Source organism: Liolophura sinensis, chromosome 3, assembly GCF_032854445.1.
Source record: "Liolophura sinensis isolate JHLJ2023 chromosome 3, CUHK_Ljap_v2, whole genome shotgun sequence".
Classification (NCBI taxonomy): Eukaryota; Metazoa; Mollusca; class Polyplacophora; order Chitonida; family Chitonidae; genus Liolophura; species Liolophura sinensis.
In genome coordinates, this window is record NC_088297.1 from 12,667,770 (window position 1) to 12,690,538 (window position 22,769).

Here is a 22,769-nt window from a genome sequence, read left to right on the forward strand (position 1 = left end):
CAGATACAGGTAGATATTCCAGAACTGTTAATGAAAACAAATAACTGTTACATGGGTAAGCACAGTGTAACAGTTTAAACTGCATAGACTGAACTTTGTTATTTACACCAACCTTGTTAAGTCCACAAGAAATCGTCAGTAACAAGAAAATTCTCGGTATATTCTTAACATCAACTTTAGTGGAATATTTTTCGACAAGGAGGTTGTATTTTATTTATTTACTTTTTGATTGGTATTTTACGTGGTACTTAATTTATTTCGCTTACTGGCGAGTTGCTGGCAGACCTTTCCACTTACGGCCAGAGAGGATGCCAGCATGACCTAGAGCTTGCAGAAAAATTTTGGTTTCCGTTTATAGCTGTCTAAGCTAGTATCAGTTATTTTGGGGATGTCAAACAACAATTCTGGCCTGTATGTATTTCCTGATAATTTATCAGCGAGAGGGATTTTGGTCAAAGCTGTTTGCGGAGATTTCCAAAATTTAAAATTTTCATAGTCCAAAGGAATTTGAAATTCATCTGCCAGAACATACAGAGGTTTAACATCCCCATTTTCATCTATAACATATCTTACAAAAAGATTTTTAACATTCCCATTTTCCTCTATAGCATCTCTTACAAAAAGAATACCTGCATTTTTCTAACAATCACTGTACAATCACTTCCCACCTTTTAAAATTTGCATATTGCTCCAGATAATTTAATCAGAAAACATAGTTGTTTGGTCACACAAGTCTGACCAAGTCGGCTTTCTCCTCAGCGGTTATCTGACTCAAGCCCTGGAGGCGCTGACCATGTTCACAGTTTTCGCTGCTGTTGTCTGTGGGACATTAATTCTCTTTACCAATGCTCAATCAATCGTCGTTACCAATCGTGAAAACGGAAAAGAGGAATGTTATGATTAACGGTTAATTCAAGAATGATCATGGAAATGTGTTTAACTATTCCAAGATGAACGTATCCAAATTCTTCAAGGAATGTTTGCCTGAATGCTTGGGGTTTTACGTCATACTTAGCAATTTTTCAGTCATATGACGGCGAAATTCTGCAAGGCACCGGCCATTTTTTATCCCCATGTAAAATATATGCATTGAGCAGGAGGTTGAAAGGAGGAGTTTTTTTTAACTTAATTTTTTATAACTTTATAAAGGAAAGCATATTTTTTTACCACAATAAACGAGAGTTAATGGGATAATTCCCAGCAACAAGCAAATATAATAATGATATTTATTAGAATTTTAAATATCACTTCCTATGTGTGTACCTTTCATATACAAACAATTTTGCTGTAGTGCAGTTTTCTTGTGATACATCCCAGTTGTATTCATTGTATTTATTGTCTGTCAAATCATGCCATTTAGAGCCATTTATCAAGAATATTCATTTGACGAGAGAGGTTGTTCTGTGACCTCTCGACTTGCCCTAGTCCTTTCCCGTTGATAAGCCTTTCTTGGTTGCCTTTTAACGAAAACAACCAGACCGGCGGCTTTCATGCCGACAGAGTTGTGTCCCTTCTTTAAAGTTAGCTCCCGTCTGTGAACGAGGTTTTTAAGGCTTGGAAGTCCATTGATTCAAATTATTAGGACATGCGCTCTTTTGCAGACTGGACTTCACGTCAGTAACTTGGTCCAACGGTGACTGTCTAATATGCTTCAGAGACAATTTGCCTTCCACCAGTATATGGTGCGGGCCTACAATACGCTTCAGGCCTTAGGCCTACAAGGAGTACCATTATAGGGGTGTTTCGTTGTTCGTCGAGTTGCTTGAATTTCTCATTAATGTCATCTATGTGAAATTCGGGGACAAATGATGCCTCCCGCCAACCCCACCCACCCACCCAACACCCGCCACCCCCACCCCCATTGGCTGACCTACATGAATACCTGTTATATGAGTATTAGAAACTATTAAGGAGTAATCCTCACTAGACCTGATCTTTCGCATTCTCTAAACAACATATTGATGAACTGTATATTGATAAACAAATCAATATCTGGCAAAGAATATGAAAAATATATATCACCCATTGCTGGATATAAAGGAAACCAAAGTTTCTCTAGATTTTACATTTTATCTGAACCTATATGTGTACAAACACAAAAATGGGTTCCTCTCTTGCAGACTTTACAAAACAGATAGTTTTGATATTTACATTGCAAATTTTCTTTACTTAAACAGCAATGTCCCGAAGGGTTCTGCATTTGACGATTTCAATTAACGTCACAAGCTATTACTGCAAAAACTAGTACGTCAAGGTTATTCCATCACACGCCTTCACGCTAAGTTTCTAAAGTTGTACAGTGAGTATAATCCAGAACCTCTAGCACTCTGCTTCATGAATGAGTCTTACTGATAAACTACAGTGGTGCGTGCATACGGTTTGAACAATGATTTCTCTCCTTCACATAAAACATACCTTGGGTCTTTTCAACATCACTGAAAACTGTTGGTTGCTTTTCTTTGTGGGATTCCGTCCTAATTTCATACTTTGCATACTTTCTTAGTTCTTTGGTGATATGTGTGAAAGGTCGTTTTCAGAATTATCCTGGCGATATTGGCCTGCAACGTCCTTATTGGTTGACGGCTGGTATAAGAGTGTCTCTGTAGCCACATAGATACTTATCTGTAGGTCACAGATGGGAACGTTCTTCAGTGACCAGCCACAGTTGGATGGTTTACGTCTAACACTTTTGCTTCCTCCACCCAAAAAAACTATGTATAAGTGAAAGAAACTGGTCAGTATCGAGTTAAGCAGCAATCCACTAAATAAATCAACCAACAAAATAGTAGATGTACACGACGTTTAGGGTCTTCAGCATTAAGTGCACACCTGAGAGTTCTGCACACAAACCCAAGGTCAGGACCTGTAGAAGCCGACTATGGAATTGGGTTACGCAGTAGAAAACTGCAAGAAGGTATAAACTACTCTATAGACCAGAATACGAGCTGCAGAACAAATATGTGAAAAAACCATACTCCGAGACGTCTTTAGTTTAAGAGATTTTTTTTTGTTTTTTGGCTTAGACTAAAAATAAAAACAGAAACAAAAGATATGGATTGATTTGGATTTAAGTATCGGCTAGGGGCTCGCAGCAATATAACTGTTTCTACGGGAGAGCGTACGGGGATAAATGTACAGGTTTTACAGGTCATCCAAAACGGGCTGAGTATGTGCGCAGCAGCGCTATGACGGAAAATATACCCTACATTAACAGCTCTCACTATAAGCACACATGTCTTCCTTTCATAGAGAGTAAACCTCCGCCAACACGGACTCAGTGTGTAAACCAGCAGGCGTACATACTGGTTTAAAATATGGCGATGAGGATCAACTGCAAGTCTTTCATACGATCAAACGCTCTTCTCTTGCTGACTCTGCTAGGTGTGGCAGTGGGATTCGCTTTCGGATTCGCTCTCAGACCAACGAATCCCTCGTCCGATGCTAAAGTATGGATAGGTAAGATTCACAGCAACTATTGCTTTTTATGTATTAAGATTCACAGCAACTACGGCTCGTTCTAAATACACTTTGTATAACCATTGAATCGGAGCTTTATCGCTGCTCATCCGATGCTAAAGTATGGACAAGCTCTATTTGAATACTTTATTTAACCATTTCAACCGGGGACATATCACTGTCATGAAACCAGCGAATCCCTCATCTGGTGCTAAAGTATGGACAGGCTTAATTTGAATACTTTGTTTAACCATTTCAACCGGGGAGATATCACTGTCATGAGATCAGCGAATAACTCATCCGGTGCTAAAGTATGGACAAGCTTTATTTGAATACTTTGTTTAACCATTTCAACCGGGAATATATCACTGTCATGAGACCAGCGAATCCCTCATCCGATGCTAAAGTATGGACAGACTTTATTTGAATACTTTGTTTAACCATTTCAACCGGGGACATATCATTGTCATGAAACCAGCGAATCCCTCATCTGGTGCTAAAGTATGGACAAGCTTTATTTGAATACTTTGTTTAACCATTTCAACCGGGGAGATATCACTGTCATGAGACCAACGAATCCCTCATCCGGTGCTAAAGTATGGACAGACTTTATTTAAATACTTTCTTTAATCATTTCAACCGGGGAGATATCACTGTCATGAGACCAACAAATCCCTCATCCGGTGCTAAAGTATGGAGAGGCTTTATTTGAATACTTTGTTTAACCATTTCAACCGGGAATATATCACTGTTCTGAGACCATCGAATCCCTCATCCGGTGCTAAAATATGGACAGACTTTATTTAAATACTTTGTTTAACCATTTCAACCGGGAATATATCACTGTCATGAGACCAACGAATCCCTCATCCGGTGCTAAAATATGGACAGGCTTTATTTGAATACTTTGTTTAACCATTTCAACCGGGGACATATCACTGTCATGAGACCAGCGAATCCCTTATCCGATGCTAAAATATGGACAAGCTTTATCTGAATACTTTGTTTAACCATTTCAACCGGGAAGATATCACTGTCATGAGACCAACGAATCCCTCAGCCGGTGCTAAAGTATGGACAGGCTTTATTTAAATACTTTCTTTAATCATTTCAACCGGGGAGATATCACTGTCATGAGACCAACAAATCCCTCATCCGGTGCTAAAGTATGGAGAGGCTTTATTTGAATACTTTGTTTAACCATTTCAACCGGGAATATATCACTGTTCTGAGACCATCGAATCCCTCATCCGGTGCTAAAATATGGACAGGCTTTATTTGAATACTTTGTTTAACCATTTCAACCGGGCACATATCACTGTCATGAGACCAGCGAATCCCTTATCCGATGCTAAAATATGGACAAGCTTTATCTGAATACTTTGTTTAACCATTTCAACCGGGGAGATATCACTGTCATGAGACCAACGAATCCCTCAGCCGGTGCTAAAGTATGGACAGGCCTTATCTGAATACTTTGTTTAACCATTTCAACCGGGAAGATATCACTGTCGTGACCATGGAATCCCTCATCCGATGCTAAAATATGGACAAGCTTTATCTGAATACTTTGTTTATCCATTTCAACCAGGGAAGATATCACTGTCGTGACCAACGAATCCTTCATCCGATGCTGAAATATGAATAGTTTAGATTCACAGTAATTACGGCTTGATTTCATTATTCCCTCTATAACCATTCAACACGAACAATATCACTGCTCTCAGACAACCGACTCTTTCACCAAAGGTTAAAGTATAGATGTAGATAATCTGTGTTAGATTCACAGTAATTTCGGGTTGATTTGAATACTCGTTTATGAACCAATCCGACTATAATGTATTAATATCGCCTCGAATTCTCAGTTCAAGTTGTTACAAGCGTTGCATTGGCTCTGATTGTGGGTTTGGAGGTTTGTTATTTAGTTGCACATCGTAAAACCAGTTTTAGTATTACACAAATGTACTTTGCTTAGAAAAATGAAAAAAAAACGCTGAACTTGAACACAAAATAGACAGAATTAATGTAAAATCTAGATAGAGTTGACGATCTTTGTAACAGTACATTATGACTGTGTTCTGTTGATAGACTAACTTTGGCGGTGCTGACTTCATTTCTCTGTAATATCTGAATTTAGGATTAAAAAGTCCGGATGTAGTTTACCTTGTTCTAAATAGTGATGCATATATATTTATTTGATTGGTTTTTTACGCCGTACTCAAGAATATTTCACTTATACGACAGCGGCCAGCATTACTGTGGGTGTAAAACGAGCAGAGCGCGGGGAAAACCCACGACCATTTTCAGGTTGCTGAAAACCTTCACACTTAAGACCGGAGAGGAAGCCAGCATGAGCTGGACTTGAACTCACAGCGACCGCAATGGTGAGAGACTCCTGGGTCATTACGCTGCGCTAGCGAGCTAACCAACTGAACCACGGAGGCCCCGTGAAGCGTATAGTTGTGCCTGCATGTATATTGAAGGTTGACTAAATTTGGTAGGGCCGGCTATAATTTGGTGCAAAATCCCAACCTCTGATGATAATTTTTCTTAACATTAAACTAAAGATCTACGTCTATGTTGTGGACGCATTAGTTTTGGCTTCATTGTGGTGTAAAATCCCAACCTCTTGTTAAAAAAACCTTGATATAGATAATGTATTTTCTTAACATTGAACAACAGTTTTACCAATTTTAACAATGCTGGTTTCGGTTTGGTGTAAAGTCTCAATCTCTGAAGAAAAATCTTGATTTAGATGATGTTCATCTTAACATTAAACTACAGTTTAATATGTATATTGTAGACAAAAAAGATATTGGTAGTGCTCAACGGGTTCAGTTTGAAAAAAAATATATATATATACATGGTTCAGGCAGACGTACTTAAAGTAGGAATACGTTTGTATCACTTTAATTTATTTATCTATTTGCTTGGTCTTTTACGCCGTACTCAAAAATATTTCACCCAGTATTATCGTGGGAGGAAAGCGGGCGACCATCTAGTATTTGCTGGAAGTCCTTCCCACTTACAGCCGGAGAGGAAGCCAGCATTAGCTGGACTTGAACTCGCAGCGATATCATTGTATCATTTCAACGTGCAAAGACTGTAATCTCAAGATGTGCTGCAGTGACTCCGGATTGACATAAATGTTTAATGCAAATTAACTTTTGATATAAAGTGAAGATTCTGTTTATAATTATATGATTGCTGCTTGTCCAAACGGCCAGTAAGAAAATAACCTCAAAACAACCCCTACAAATAGATATATAGGTCAGCTGGTGTCCGACTGTAGGTCAGTGTTATTATCTTAATTTCAATTCTTCCTCCCAGTGCGATAACTGAAGTCGACTTTTTTCTATTTATTTATTTATTTTATTTATTTGATTGTTGTTTTACTCCGTCCTCAAAAATATTTCACTTATACGACGGCGGCCAGCATTATGGTGGGAGGAAACCGGACAGAGCCCGGCGGAAACCCACGACCATTCGTAGGTTGGTGCCAGACCTTTCCACTTACGGCCAGAGAGGAAGCCAGCATGAGCTGGACTCACAGCGACCACACTGGTGAGAGGCTCCTGGGTCACTACGCTGTGCTAACGTGCTAACCAAGTGAGCAACGGACGCCCCCTTTTCTGTTTAGAGTACATACGAAGTCCGAATCCGCTTAATTTACCCCGGTGCATTAGGGAGTTCCGGACCATCAGCGTCAACCCATTCACACAGACTGCATGTACTCTTGGCTTTTGACGACTTTGAAGGCGTACAGCAGTATCTGACTCACGATATGCGTTTGTTTGAGATTGTAAACGTGATACTTGATTTATGTACAAAAGAGTTCGATACCGATACTTGTAAAGATCATTCTTCTGACTTCCTTTTGAAGAAGATTCTTCACCCCCATGTGTAGAAAGACCTGGAATACAGTTCTTTTGTTATTGTTGATGCTATAGCTAGAGTATATTTGGCCTACATATATATATATATATATAGGCCAAACAAACTGTAGACGACAGTGAAGGTTTTCATTGTAACCTTTTATGTAAATACTTGTAGTATCAACTTATACATCTCCTACACAAGCCGCATCTTCTAAGGCCTTTTGACCTTTGGCCATGTGTATGCCTTTACGAAAGTCCAGCTGTAAATATAGACCAATGTAAATCTTATACTTCCTGGGGAGTTTGTTGTATATATATCGTTGGTGAGAAGCACCCTTATTCGTTTACGACATTAAACAAGCAGCCAACGTTTTAAAGCCATGGTATATTCACCGTTATCTCTTCCGTGGTGTGCTAGTATTTATAGACGGTCGAAGAATGTACGAGTCAAGGCCGCGTGCGCCGAGGTTTAACCTGTTCACCCCGGCATACAGAACTCACCCGTACAGCAAAAAATAGAAAATGTTAACGATGCTGTAGGATATAAAATCTTCCGACCAAGATTTCATTTAAATGCATATGATGACTGACTGGAAAGTGAAAACGCTAAGAATGTTTCACTTCTACAACAGGCACTCCTATTTCCGCTACACATAAAACCGTGTCATTGAAACTGAAAATTCAATCGTGTATTTGAAAATTCAATCGTGTAAGTAAAAATTTCTTTTTTTTATTTAATTTATTTCATTTGTGTTTTATGTCGTATTCAAGTATATTTTACTTATACGACGGCCCGGATGAAACCCACAACCATCCGCAGGTTGCTGATAGACCTTCCCAGGTACGACCGCAGAGGAAGCCAGCATGAGCTGGACTTGAACTCACGGTGACAGCATAGGTGAGAGGCTTCAGGGCCACTGCCTTCGGAGTCTCCTGGATATGACTTTAGTTAGCGTTCAAAGAAATAAATTATGTGGTTAATGTTTGTAGTCTGAATGTACTTCGTACCAAAAGGTATGTGGAATCGTAAGTGATTTGATGATGACCTATTAATCGTACAGTGACCTCCATGGCTCAGCTGGTTAGCGTAATGACCCAGAAGTCTCTTACAAATGCGGTCGCTGTGAGTTCAAGTCCAGCTCATACCGGCTTCCTCTCCGGCCGTACGTGGGAAGGTCTACCAGTAACCTGCAGATGGTCGTGAGTTTTCCCCGGGCTCTGCTCGGTTTACACCCACCGTAATGCTGGCCGCCGTCGAATAAGTGACAAATTCTTGAGTACGGCGTAAAACACCAATCAAATAAAATCAAACGAATATTAATCGTCCACTTCTTGTGTGCATGGGGACATTTATTTATTCTCCCAGTCACAAACACCTACATGTACTTGACAACAATGTTCAGCTATGAACAGTTATAAACAATACTGACTCTAGCTGTGAATCATCTCTATATATAGATATATTTATTCCACAGTTGTTAGACTAAATTCTCCGAGCAAGTTTAAGCAATAGCTAAAACAGTGATAATTGTGTGAACAAGGTTTCGTTGCTTACTTCCTTGCAATTTTTCCACAGGTCTACCGGGGGAGATCTTTTTGCGACTGTTGAGAATGATGATCATCCCTTTAATCGTCTCCAGTGTGATTTCAGGTATTTTGTAACTTTTTCCTTCATACACATTCGTGTAAGTATTGCGAATACGGACCAATTAGACAATCATATACCAGCCGTCAACCAAACTGGACGTTTCAGGTCAAAAATCACAAGGTCAATTCCCAGAACAAGGTTCAACACAAATGATCAAAGAACTAAGAAAGCATGTGAAGTACGAAATTAGGACGGAATCACGCAAAAAGAAGCTATCAGAAGTTTGCAGTGATGATGTGGAAAGACGCCAGGAATGTTGTTCGCAAAGTTATGAAATGAATTTGACTAGAGTTTTACACCGTACTCAAGAATATTTCACGTATACGACGGTGGTCAACATTATGGTGGGAAAAAACCGATCAGGGACCAGGGGAAACCCACCACCATCCGCAGTTTGCTGGCATACCTTTCCACTTACGGCCTTATAGGAAGCCAGGATGAATTGGAATTGAAATCATAGCAACCACATTTTTGAAAGTCTCCTGGGTCATTGCGCCGCCCTTGCTTGTTAACTACCTCGGCCACAGGTTAATGAAATCAGTATCCAAATCGTCTACCATGATAATTCTTAGTCTGTACTCTTCAAAACCTTTTCACAAAATCTCTGATGATACTTTGACTGGTACTTTTTCCTCCTTCTACAGGTACGGCCTCTCTGAACCCCCGATCTAACGGTAAGATCAGTTTGATCGCTCTCGGCTACATCGTCGCCACAAACCTGCTGGGCTGTATCTTCGGCATTATCCTTGCGGTGACCATCAAACCAGGTAACAACAATAACAATAATGATAAGGATAAAACCAGGTAACAACAATAACAATAATGATAAGGATAAAAACAAAAACAACAAGGACAAACACAACGTTGGTAGCATCGTGCCATCGTACCATAACTTAGCATCATCATGTCATCGTGTCATCCCTGCGTGCCATCGTACCATCGTTTTCCGTCGTCGAGCCATCGCCCGGTAATGGAACCATGGTGCGATGATGATCTTATCCGGCTGCCATAGAATGCAGCAGTCAGCGGCTTGAAAAAACATCAGAATTCGTGAAGGTTTTACCAAAAATCTTCTGTGACGTCATATTTTCGACCAGTGGCGAGCATTGAAAATTCTGACGCCTGTCTCAAAATCAATGTACCTAGAGTCAGTCTACAAGAATATAAAATATTAGTTGTTGAAAGAAAAAGACGTTTAACAAAAATTCTAAGTTTCACGAAATTCAACAGTGTTGCCAAACCACGTGACCAACTTTTGCTCCGTATTTTCACGACACCACTCCTAGGCATGCCCTGAAATAGTCCTATGTGTCGTTAAAATCTGATGAAAATTTACTACCACTTTTAGGTCTTTCTATGTAAGTTTAATAAAGTACTATACAAAGATTAATAAAGTACTATACAACACCCACATGTTAAATTTTGAAACCTTTTATTTTTGGCGATTACATGAAACTTGAATGGAAATAATTCTTTGAAATTCATAATCGAGAGGTCCAGAGGGTCTCAGAAATATTTTTGGTCGATCCTTATTGTGCAGCTGACCTACTTTTGTGCTATTTTCGGTTTACATATGGAAAAGATTCATACTGAGAAGTTTTAATTGCCACCTAACTTCTTGTCACAAATTTGAAGACAATCGGTTCCGTGTTTACAGAGAAGAAAGTTCTTAAAGCGTTTTCATGTAAATCCAATATGGCTGCCAAGTCATGCTACACAGGGTAACACGTGCATTTTTGATATGCACTACTTCAGATCAAAGGCAAGCACATATGCGATAACCCATAAAGCAAATCCTAAATGGAGAAATTCAACTGGAGCCTGAAATGATCAATCAAAGCTACATGTATCTAGACAATCTTCTCATGTTGAAAATTTTTAACCAATCCAAGTCTTTGGTCTACCCCCCAGGATTGCAGACAGTAGCTAACACCACCGCCCCTGTCCCCAGTACCCAGGATCTACAGACTCAGGACATATTTGCTGATCTAATAAGGTAAGTATAGACACCAAAAAATATGTGTTCGTCTATAAGGACAAATCCTTATATAAGTGATCTTCACGCGTAGCTCTACTTACTATTTATATATTATTTTTTTTACATATTTCTCTGGGAACTGGTGTTTTGAGTTATATTGGAAATTTTGGGTCATTGGATCATGGACTTGGAAAACCCCTGTATGGTTTCCGAAGTTGAGACTGTCGGACTTGAACCTTAAAGTTCTACCGATGCTCCCATCATTCTGACAGCTTTTTTTTGCTTTAAGGTGAAGAGGTTTGTCATTTGTTTTGTAAAGGTTTGTTTCGTCGTCGGAATCTGCTCAATGACAATGGAATGAAAAACACAATTTAAATAAATAAACGATTTCCACGTAATCAACAACGTTTGTCACCTAACATAGAAATCGTTTTACTTTTATTATTATACTCTCTACATCTGTGATACAAATTTACCGTTTTGTTCTTTTGCAGAAATATATTCCCGGACAACGTGATCACGGCGTGTTTCCAGACGGTAACCATGACGACAACTTGTTATCTGTCTGCATGCTGTCCTCTCATTCGTCCCTTTTCATTTATGTGTCGTCACATAGCTAAGCCTAGAGGTGTTAAGTTGGAATTTCCCAACTGTTTTGGAAATTTTGATATATAACATTTAAAGTCAACATAATATCTATTCTCATATATTATAGCACGGTTGGTAGAGCGTCCGTTTCGGGAACGGTAGATCCATGGTCAAACCTGGGTCGAGTCACACCTAAGACTTTAAACGAGAAAGTTGTGGCTTCAAACGAGAAAGTTGTAGCTTGGCGTTCAGCGTTAAGGGAATAGTGCAGCGACTGGTTGACACCGTATCAGTGTAATGGCTAGGGCAGGGCTGCTTATTTGCCTTCGGTAAGTCGTCTCAGTGAGGAGCAATAGATGAAAGAGCGGTGGAAATCCGTCCTGCAACAAGGAGGCACATTACACGTAAATGCACCTTAAAGACTTCCTCGTCGTCATATGACTGAAAAATTGTTAAGTACGACGTTAAACCCCAAGCACTCAATCACTCACTCGTATATTATATATGTAAGGCTCCATTCCTTGCATTTGGACTATCATTTGTAGATTCCCTTGCTCTTAGTGCATGCCCGGTTTCCATCCCACCATAATGTTGGGCCGCCGTCGTATATAGGTGAAATATTGTTGAGTACGAGTATTGAGTAAAACACCCATCAAATAAATAAATAAATAAATAAATAAACCTTAGTGCATGATTGATGACAATATCGGATAACGGCACCCGTATGGCTGTTTGCCAGCTTAACTTTCCTTTAAAACTACTCGTCTTCTACCAGAATGGTACGTCACACGTGGGGAAATTTGTCAGTCTCTTGTCAAGGGCTGGTGGTTCATCACGCGTTCTCCGGTTCCACTACAATTAAAACAGACCGTCTTTGTGTAAGCGAACAATTCTTGAGTATAGCGGTAGGCAACAATAAAATTTCTTTATTTAGTAATTTATTTATTTGATTGGTGTTTTACATCGTACTCAAGAATATTTCACTTATACAATGGCGGCCAGCATTATGGTGGGAGAAAACAACAACATCCAAATGAAGAAATGAATAATAAATCCCCAAGATTTCTTGCCAGTTCCAAGATTAAAGGAGTAAAATATTTTAAAAATTACCAATTGTAGGTCTACCGACAAAAATCTTTTTCTACACAGTACATTTTCTCCAAGTGTGTGACTGCTTTATAGTTTAATGCATCTGTTTTCTGCCCATCATTTCTCCAGACCCAAACGCAGTATGGAGAAAAAACGACAAATGAAAACACAACGGTTCTAACTAAGACGTTAGGGACAACTTCCGGTTCGAATATTATCGGTGAGTTACCTGCTTAAATTATCACAATATCTATACATGAAGCGTTGGATTAAAATGAACGTGCAAAATTGTTTTAAATTTCAAAACCTGTTCATGATCAGTTCCAGTGTTGTCAGTTGTTTTTAATACTTTGTCTACTTTTGTCTCCTCAAATTGTGTTGTATATAACTTTAATATCAGCTTTCTTCAAAGGTTGATGTTTTACTTCACCCTTTATTTCACAGCATATACTTTTGTATAGTTAAATATATGGCCTCAAAGAAGTGTTGTGCTAAAGAGTTAAAGCCGTTTTGTTACATCCATTTAGTTTGAATAGATTAATATAAGCACGTGTAAAAGATTTCTATCACATCAAATTGTAAGGCCGTTTTGATACATCCATTTAGTTTGAATAGATTAACATAAGCACACGATAGAGATTTCTATCACATCAAATTGTAAAGTCGTTTTGTTACATCCATTTAGTTTGAATAGATTAATATAAGCACACGATAAAGATTTCTATCGCATCAAATTGAAAAGCTGTTTTCTTACATCCATTTAGTTTGAATAAATTAATATAAGCACGTGTAAAAGATTTCTATCACATCAAATTGTAAAGTCGTTTTGTTACATCCATTTAGTTTGAATAAATTAATATAAGCACATGTAAAAGATTTCTATCACATCAAATTGTAAGCCGTTTTGTTACATCCATTTAGTTTGAATAGATTAATATAAGCAAATGTAAAAGATTTCTATTACATCAAATTGAAAAGCCTTTTTGTTACATCCATTTGGTTTGAATAGATTAAAATAAGCACACGATAGAGATTTCTGTCACATCAAATTGTAAAGTCGTTTTGTTACATCCATTTAGTCTGAATAGATTAAAATAAGCACATGTAAAAGATTTCTATCACATCAAATTGTAAAGTCGTTTTGTTACATCCATTTAGTCTGAATAGATTAATATAAGCACGTGTAAAAGATTTCTATCACATCAAATTGTAAAGTCGTTTTGTTACATCCATTTAGTTTGAATAGATTAATATAAGCACATGTAAAAGATTTCTATCACATCAAATTGTAAAGTCGTTTTGTTACATCTATTTAGTCTGAATAGATTAAAATAAGCACATGTAAAAGATTTCTATCACATCAAATTGTAAAGTCGTTTTGTTACATCCATTTGGTTTGAATAGATTAATATAAGCAAATGTAAAAGATTTCTATCACATCAAATTGTAAAGTCGTTTTGTTACATCCATTTAGTCTGAATAGATTAATATAAGCACATGTAAAAGATTTCTATCACATCAAATTGTAAGGCCGTTTTGTTACATCCATTTAGTCTGAATAGATGAATATAAGCACACGATAGAGATTTCTATCACATCAAATTGTAAAGTCGTTTTGTTACATCCATTTAGTCTGAATAGATTAAAATAAGCACATGTAAAAGATTTCTATCACATCAAATTGTAAAGTCGTTTTGTTACATCCATTTAGTTTGAATAGATTAATACAAGCACATGTAAAAGATTTCTATCACATCAAATTGTAAAGTCGTTTTGTTACATCCATTTAGTCTGAATAGATTAAAATAAGCACATGTAAAAGATTTCTATCACATCAAATTGTAAAGTCGTTTTGTTACATCCATTTAGTTTGAATAGATTAATATAAGCACATGTAAAAGATTTCTATCACATTAAATTGTAAGGCCGTTTTGTTACATCCATTTAGTCTGAATAGATTAATATAAGCACACGATAGAGATTTCTATCACATCAAATTGTAAAGTCGTTTTGTTACATCCATTTAGTCTGAATAGATTAATATAAGCACATGTAAAAGATTTCTATCAGATTTTTTTATGTGATAACACATACGACATATCTTTGGTTATGCCCGGTTATAAACATATATAAAAAACAGTAGATCTCTTCGTGCTGTTGTGTTAACAGGAATCATTTTCTGCGCGACAGTTCTCGGCATAGCCACAGGCTCCATTGGAGAGACCGGCAGACCTTTTCACAACTTTTTCAATTCCGCCATGGAGGTGGTGCTCAAAATTTTACGTTGGTTTCTATGGTAAATATGCCTTTTATGTCGTGTTACACCGTATATCATACATCAGACTACTTAAATGCAGCCCAATTTCAGTTGACATGTATCTCACTGGCAAAATCGCTATGACCAGATGAGTAATTTCCAGTATGCCACAAACTTGTCAGAAACACGAGGTGTTTTTACCTTAAGCCATGAGGAATGTAATATCCATATTGCATTTTCATGTTTTTTCCATCCTCGTAACAGCAATAGCTGTTAAGTTTTCATGTGAGTTGCATCCCATGCATGGTGTGTTTTTCAGGTTTACCCCGATAGGTGTCGCCAGTCTCATTATGGTGTCCATATTAAACGTTGACGATCTTCAGACTCGATTCCTCCAACTTGGCCTCCTCATTTTGACTGTAACCGTAGGGGTGTTGTTCCAACAACTCGTCTTTATCCCTCTCCTTTACTTTTTGTGCTTTTTCTCCAATCCTCTCCGCTTTTTGGTCAACGTTTTCCCAGCTTGGTCCATAGCATTTGCTTCAACGAGCACGTAAGTTGTCATTGTTTTTGCTTTGTCATGGTTTAAGAACGTAAAATCATACTTCCTGTCGCAACACTTCTGAAACTCTCATTTTGCAGTTAATATAAAAGACTACAGCACAGAGTGCAAACGCAGAGCTTCTGGGTAAAGGCTGGCCACAGACATTGCCGGTAAAATCCGGGTTCTTTGCAATTTACCCCAGTTTTGTTTTGACTGTATATGTACATGTTTATGGCCTAGCAACGGACAGACCTCCCAGTATCACAGCTTAAGCTGATTAAGATAATGTTAGTTGCAATTTATGGGATGTTACTCGTCTAAAAGTCCTTAAAATGGTGTGATCGGACTTAATACACAAACTCGTTAACACTTTGGAAAAGACAAGAGCTGACAGTCGTATTCCCTGCTCTAGCCTCTCAGTTCTGAGGGCCAAGCGAGGCGGAAATAAGTACCATATTTAAGTCTTTGGTATGACCCGACAGCGGTTTGATCCCGGACTTCGAGGCGGACGTTCTAACCATTAGACCACCGAGGTGGTCCTAACATGTATAGGAATATTGCGTACAGTTTTGAAAGGATCTGTCCTTAACTGACAATTAAGACTTGGTCTTTGCTCTTCAGGGCGGTGGCGATTCCCGAAATGATCACGTGCTGTGAGCGTTACCACGGGGTTGATGTGAGAGTGTCACGATTTGTAGTGCCGTTCACGGTCACGCTTAGTGCCAACGGCAGTGCCCTCTTCATCACAGCGTCGGCCATTTTCATTGGGCAGATAAATCACATGGAGATGAATGCCGGGAAAGTAGTTATTATAGGGTAAGTCTGGGAAGGATAGACATCATATTGTAAAACTGCGATAGTAGTCGTAATAGGTTTGAGCTGGGAATGTGGCCAGAAAGGCTAAAGCTGAGAAATTAGCCATTGGTAAGGCTGGTAGAGTCATAATAGGATAAGGTTTGGAAAGTAATCATTACTGAGAAAGGCAAAGGTAAGGCTGGGAAAGGAGTCAAGGGAAGATTCTACTGACGTACATCACCTATTTCTAGGCCAAGCTTTAAAAAGGTTTACATATTCATACATATGTCTGTAAGCGAATGGCGAATCAGTCAATCGAATAAAACAACCAGTTATTGAATCACTATCATTTACTTGGTTAGACGCCCAGATCTTTGTCTCTCATCAGTGTTTCCATTGTTTCCCTCAGAGTGCTGACAGCGATCTCAGTAATGGCCTTACCCGCAATCCCCAGCTCCAGTATCGTCGTCATCGTCATCATCTTGGAGACTCTCAACTTTCCCGCTGAGGACGTAGCCCTCCTGCTCGCTGTGGAATGGTACCTGTAAGTCAAACGCATTATTCTACTCCATTTACATTATCGTAGGGTTTTACTTGTAAGTCGGAGACAACAATATATCCTATCCACATTATCGTCGAATAGTACTTGCTAGTCAAGAGCAATAGCCTATCTTTTCAACATTATCGTCCATTGGTTTCTGTAAGTCAAAGGCAATAGCATTCCTCAGCATCATCATCGCCGAGTGGTATTTGTAAGTCAAAGACATCCACATTATCGTCGAGTGGTACTTGCTAGTCAAGAGCAATACTTAACCTATCAATATTATCGTCGATAATCGTCAGGTACCTGTGAGTCAAAGACAATAGCATCGTTATCCTTGAGGGGTGTTTGTCAGTCAAAGACATCCACATTGTCGTCCAGTGGTACTTGTCAGTCAAATACTTCCACATAATCGCCGAGTGGAAGTTATACCTTTTGGTCTAGACATCTAGACCCTTAATATATATTGCTGACCTGACTCTAAGATCGCTGGTGTGAAACCCGGCGTGGCCAGTTTTCAGCACTAGAAACTGCTACATCGAGAAAAGGCAATTGTTATTGACGATATTACTGTAAATTCTGCAAATGTTATGATAACACCCAAGATTTTTTTTTATTTTCAGGGACCGCATGCGCTCCTCAAGTAACGGAGTTAGCCATGTATTCTGCGCCCTATTTACGTATCGCTGGTGCAAGAACAGCTTACCTCCCTTAGAAAAAGACGCGTTATATCTAGACGTTAGCAAAAAACACTCAGTTAACTCAGGTATACAAGATTCGGGCGTGTTGGAGACGGAATCTGAAAGAAAACCAGATCGTTACACGTTGGAATCCTCCAATCTGTGATCTCAGCTGCAAGTACGTTGCAAGTACGTTGCTGTCAGATGAACAACTCATCTGTAAGCCTAAGTTAAATAAATGTCGCATGCACCAGGCTGACAGAGGACTCAAATACATACAGTGTACAATCCTGTACACTGAGTTACAAGCAGTGACACAGACGTGCTGTTAGATACTTGAAAAGACGGCTTAAGATTGTTGATTATGCATTATTACAAAAAAATCATTTTATAAGGAGTACAGAGAAGTTATGATACTTTTTTTTTCAAAGACCGAATGTTACCGTATACAGGCGTCTATATCTGATTTCGGTATCTTTTTTTGGGCCCATTATCATATTTCCAGAGACTCAAGACAGTTAATTCCTGTTTACAATATGTGTGTTAAGCTCGGGTTAATCTTGTTTTCCCTTCGAAATTAAAGAGTTCCAAGCTCATGGGCGATAACATTCTCTACAATAGTAACTGTTGCCATCACTTTCCATGATCTGACACTTTCTCGAATGTATCTTGCCTGTGTGAATTAATTGTACAATGACTTCAGGCATGACTTTAATAATTCGTGAGTTTAGCATCTGGCCCGGGGATCACGAGGCAATCTTAGACTTAAGTCCAAATTTTTTCATTAAACCTGTCCTATAACAACATGCATGCGTTTCAAAAACAAAGAACCCCAAAACAAAACGGAAAATCATTTTGTTCGACAATTAGGTTAAATTATCCCATCAACTCTCCCCCTGGTGATGAAAAATAAGGCTTTATATAAAGTCCCTTGTTCCGAAAGACAGACAAATTGAACACTTTCACCTTGGAAGGCTTCAATACTTTATCATGATCACACTCGTGTTAACCGTTAATCACTCACACCTTTCTTCTTCCTCTCCGTTTTCGCGCTGTGAGCAGTGATAAGGAGAATCAGTGCCATACAAGCGACAGCAAGGAAGACTGGCGCCCCAAGGGCCTGAGCCAGATATCCACTGAAGAGAAAGCCAACTGCTTTGCCCGTAATGTGCACCGTCTGAAGGACACCTGTACATCTGACTTCCTTCCGGTATTTGGTTACTAAGGTAACTAGCTGTGGCCCTCCATGCACTGCTAAACACCAGTCATGCAACAACAACAACAACAACAACAACTGGGATGATGAATAGAATTATAGGCCAATGATGAAGGCCACGCTAATTAACATTTTACTGGATGCAATGACCTCTCGCCTTTAACTTATCAATGATTTCAGCGTCCATACTTAAATCTCAATCTCCACCAAGGAATTGGTCCCAATACTCTTCACCGTACTATTTTCCGTGTATTTATATACTAATGAGATACGCTACCCACTTCCACCAATCAAAACAGTTCTTATTCCTACATTTTTTTTAACAATCATGCATTTAGAGCGCATGAATCTGATCACGTGAACCACTGATGTGACGTAACCAACATCAAAATCTAGTAATATTTGCACAGAAAAGAGACACGCTTTGTTCTTTGTCATACACAGGATAATAGACTTACCTTCAACAGCAAATAACGCGAGGCTGTAGCTTGGCTTGGAGATAAAAGCAAAGGCCAGAAATCGGCCCACCTGGCTGATAAGATTTCCCACGATGATGAGGGAGTGGCCAAACATGTCAATCATCTTTGCTGCGACGAGAAAGTTGGAAGTCCGTTCGGTGGGGCTCTCAGGAATGCTGTGGTGCCTGGAATTCGAAGGCGATTCGCACATATATTTCCTTCTTCTGATGAAAAATGCATTCAGTGTATGTATATTGTACCTCGATTATACTGCTTTTGACTATCAGTTATTCCATATAATTTTTAGTGCAAATATCCTTGTTGTTGTTATTGTCGTTTTTGTTGTTATTTTCCCAGCTACCCGTGTTGTGTCCCTCTTTGGAAACATTTACTTCATACTAGCGCATACTGGCATCACATTGACAAGCTCTACCGACATTGCCTACTGACATGTCAAAACCTTAAGTAACAAATGGACATTTGAAGTGAAAACTTTAAGTATCACCAAAAGCAAGCTCTACTAACATTGTCTATTGACAAAATGTTTCCAAATAAACTCTTCCAAGATAAATTTGTCTAATGACATAAATGGACCTTAGGTAACAAAGAGATAGAACATATCGCCCTTGTCTATTGACATGAAAACTTTAGGTATCACCATATTTATGTGGGGTACGAGTGACGAGACATCTTGTTTCCGGTTGCACTAAAATGGCGCATCCCATGGCCCCGTATTACTTAAAGAATTCTTGATTAAATTTGATTAATAGAGTTACCAAACACGTCATGAAAAAATGGCAGTGGCTGTTTAGGCCTGTATCCAAGCTGTTTCCTAAATATCTCAGGTTATATTATTTCTGCCACTCTGCAGAGTATCCAAAGACCATTCGATGATGGTAATATATATAATCGGCAAGTAGGTTTTGCTGGCGTTAGAGACTCTGCGGCGGGTGAATAGACAGTGGCACTCATCGCCTACCTTATTAATGTCAGAAGATGGGCAGATTCGATTACGCCACGCAACGCCACGCTGCCTGCTCCCTGCCACAGGATCTTGACGATTAGTTGTTCTTAATCGGATGAAGGATTAAATACATAAAAAAACAAAGCATTTGATTAACATTTTCCTCATCAGCATGTCATGTTTGATTGAAGTGGTCCTCATGTCTTAGTTTCATAGTAAGGATACACAACTTTCCATTAAATGGACTAGGATAATTAAGTTAATTGGCTTCTAAAGCGGCTTTTTAGCCATCTGTCGTAGATATTACTGATCGACAAAAAGATATCATAACAGGTTTATAGACACTTTACTTTCTTTTCTCTGCACAAACTCCTGGGTTGGGTCACACCAAAAGAGGAAGTTGTAACTTCCTCACTTGGCGTTCATCGCTAAGGGGATAATGCAACGACTGGTTGACCCGTATCAGTATAATGGCTTGGCGTGGCGGCTTACTTGCCTTCGGTAAGTCGTCTCAGTGAAGCAGAGCTAGATAAAAGAGTGGCGGAAATCCGTCCTGCAACAAGGAGGCACATTACATACACTGTAAGGATTCCTTCGTCGCTATATGACTGAAAAAGTACGACGTTAAACCCCGAAGCACTCACTCACTCACTCTCTGCACAAGCCGTGTGTAAACACTCATTTTATGCTCATATTTTAATTTTAATCTTCTAGTTCTCCATTTGCGAGGAAGAAATTCGAACCACTTAATTCTAATGTTTGACGAAAATAAGGTGGTATTCCGTGATTATATAAGTGACAAACAAATGTAAACCGTAGCTTCTACGGTGTCTGTGCCAAATAACTGTTCAGCAAGTCTCTGATAGAGGCCAGATAAGTTTTTGAGTAGTGCCTCAGTACGCATGTGCGCAATGTGTTATGGGTAGGATAAACAAAAGCACATGGTCATTTATGCCCATGGCATACAACCTTACCGTCTTCGGCGACAGCCCGGAATTCAACTCCAATATAATTTCTTAAAATGTATTTTTCGAAATTTTGGAATTTAAAACTGTCCTCGAATTTATGTAAAGTCTCAAATGTCACAACGAATGGAATAAAATACACGGATTTTGCACAACTGTCTGTAACTGTCGAGGGTCATATTGCTTAAACTTGGTCACGTGGACTTGTTTGTTCGGCAACTGAAATGTAAATCGAAATGGTCGAAATGAAATCCCGACCATATGCAGTGGAAACAGCTTATTGGCGACAGGCACAAAGTTTTGGAAAGCTTAATTTCCATCATTTCCCCAGAAACCATAATTTTGTCTATATTGATTCCTTTTCACTAATTAATATTGTACATACTGGAGTTTATGTCTTAATCCCTCTTATTTATCGCTCGTATTTTGTACTTTCACATTCCTCACTCCTGCAGGTTTTTGACACGTGAACACACTGACTAAACGTTAGGAATATAGAAGAGGATTCAGCATAGAGAGTAAACCCAGATCAGCGACAACAGCGTGACACTTGGCACGTGGTCACACTTTACCGGCAAAATCAGGCATCTCGTCAATATACCTCAGTTAGGGTTTTATTCTAACTGTTCATGTCAACAGTTTGGTTTCTATCCGAACTCGAAATGCTTAAATTGTTGCAACTTGCACGTCCCCTGGCACGCTGGCTTAAGCATAATTAGGCAACATAAAATGCAGTGATGTTCCTTGCAAATTATTAGACATGTAAAGGGTTATGAGATTTTTTAAACTCTCAAAAAACATACACTAAAATATTTCTTATATTCTTCATATTTTTCATATGTTAAACCACAGTTGCTCTTTAGAGTGGACTATACAGCACGGACTAGAATAGCCTTTTTTTATCCAAGTTCAAAGCATCTAGACTCTTTGTTAAGAACTTAGACATTTTCATTAGACAAGATGTGACCAGAGTCACAAAGGTGTTGAAATACTGCGGAATCATTGCCACTATGGGTTTGTAGAGATTATTGAGTTTAGCGAATGTACATTTCGCTACGGAATAGGTCCCTGCATACAGGTTTACAAGCTGTTCTAATAGAGTGCTGATTGAGAATTCCTCTTGTTGTCTCAGATAAGCCCTGTAAGTATGACATGCTGACTGTAATGCTACCAGGTGACCGTGGAATGGCTGGAGCAGAAAGAGAGGTATTCACTTTGAGGGCGTGGTGAATTGTTCAGTTTTGATACCCTATTTTGACACGCAGTGATGTTAATCATAATGTTTTTACGTCAATGGTCGACATAGTCTGTGTTACAGATTCCCCAGCAGAAACGCTTCACCCTCAGTAAAATTTCCAGCACTCGACAAGGCGTTACATGGTATTTGGAGATGTTTTGGTCTGATAACTACTATACAAAACCAAAAATGCCACCATGGATGTATCTCTGTTTGTGCTCGGCTTTGTGTACGCTTTACTGCTTCTCTGTGTGTATATAGTTACATAACTGCACATTTAAATAATTAAAAGGGATGCCTGTGTAACACAGGTGCATGACAGCGTTAATTGGTTATACAGATAGGTGAGATATGGCATTTTCGTTTTAATCTTCTGACCTTAATCCAACCAAACGGGATTGCCACATATATATATATGCCCGGTTTCCACCACCCACCATAATGCTGGCCGCCGTCGTATAAGTGAAATATTCCT

General features: G+C 38.9%; 1 protein-coding gene across 1 annotated transcript; it reads left to right on the plus strand.

The window, feature by feature from the left end:
* The first annotated feature begins 3,314 nt into the window (after positions 1–3,314).
* Positions 3,315–18,201, plus strand: LOC135463372 (excitatory amino acid transporter 2-like). The gene is made up of 12 exons (XM_064740631.1): positions 3,315–3,456; positions 8,911–8,985; positions 9,627–9,749; positions 9,787–9,849; positions 10,894–10,978; positions 11,455–11,497; positions 12,767–12,857; positions 14,807–14,933; positions 15,214–15,447; positions 16,060–16,254; positions 16,643–16,777; positions 17,398–18,201. Exons 1-12 carry the CDS (start codon positions 3,315–3,317, stop codon positions 17,618–17,620), a joined length of 1,536 nt encoding a protein of 511 aa, XP_064596701.1. The 3' UTR covers positions 17,621–18,201.
* The last annotated feature ends 4,568 nt before the right edge of the window (positions 18,202–22,769 follow it).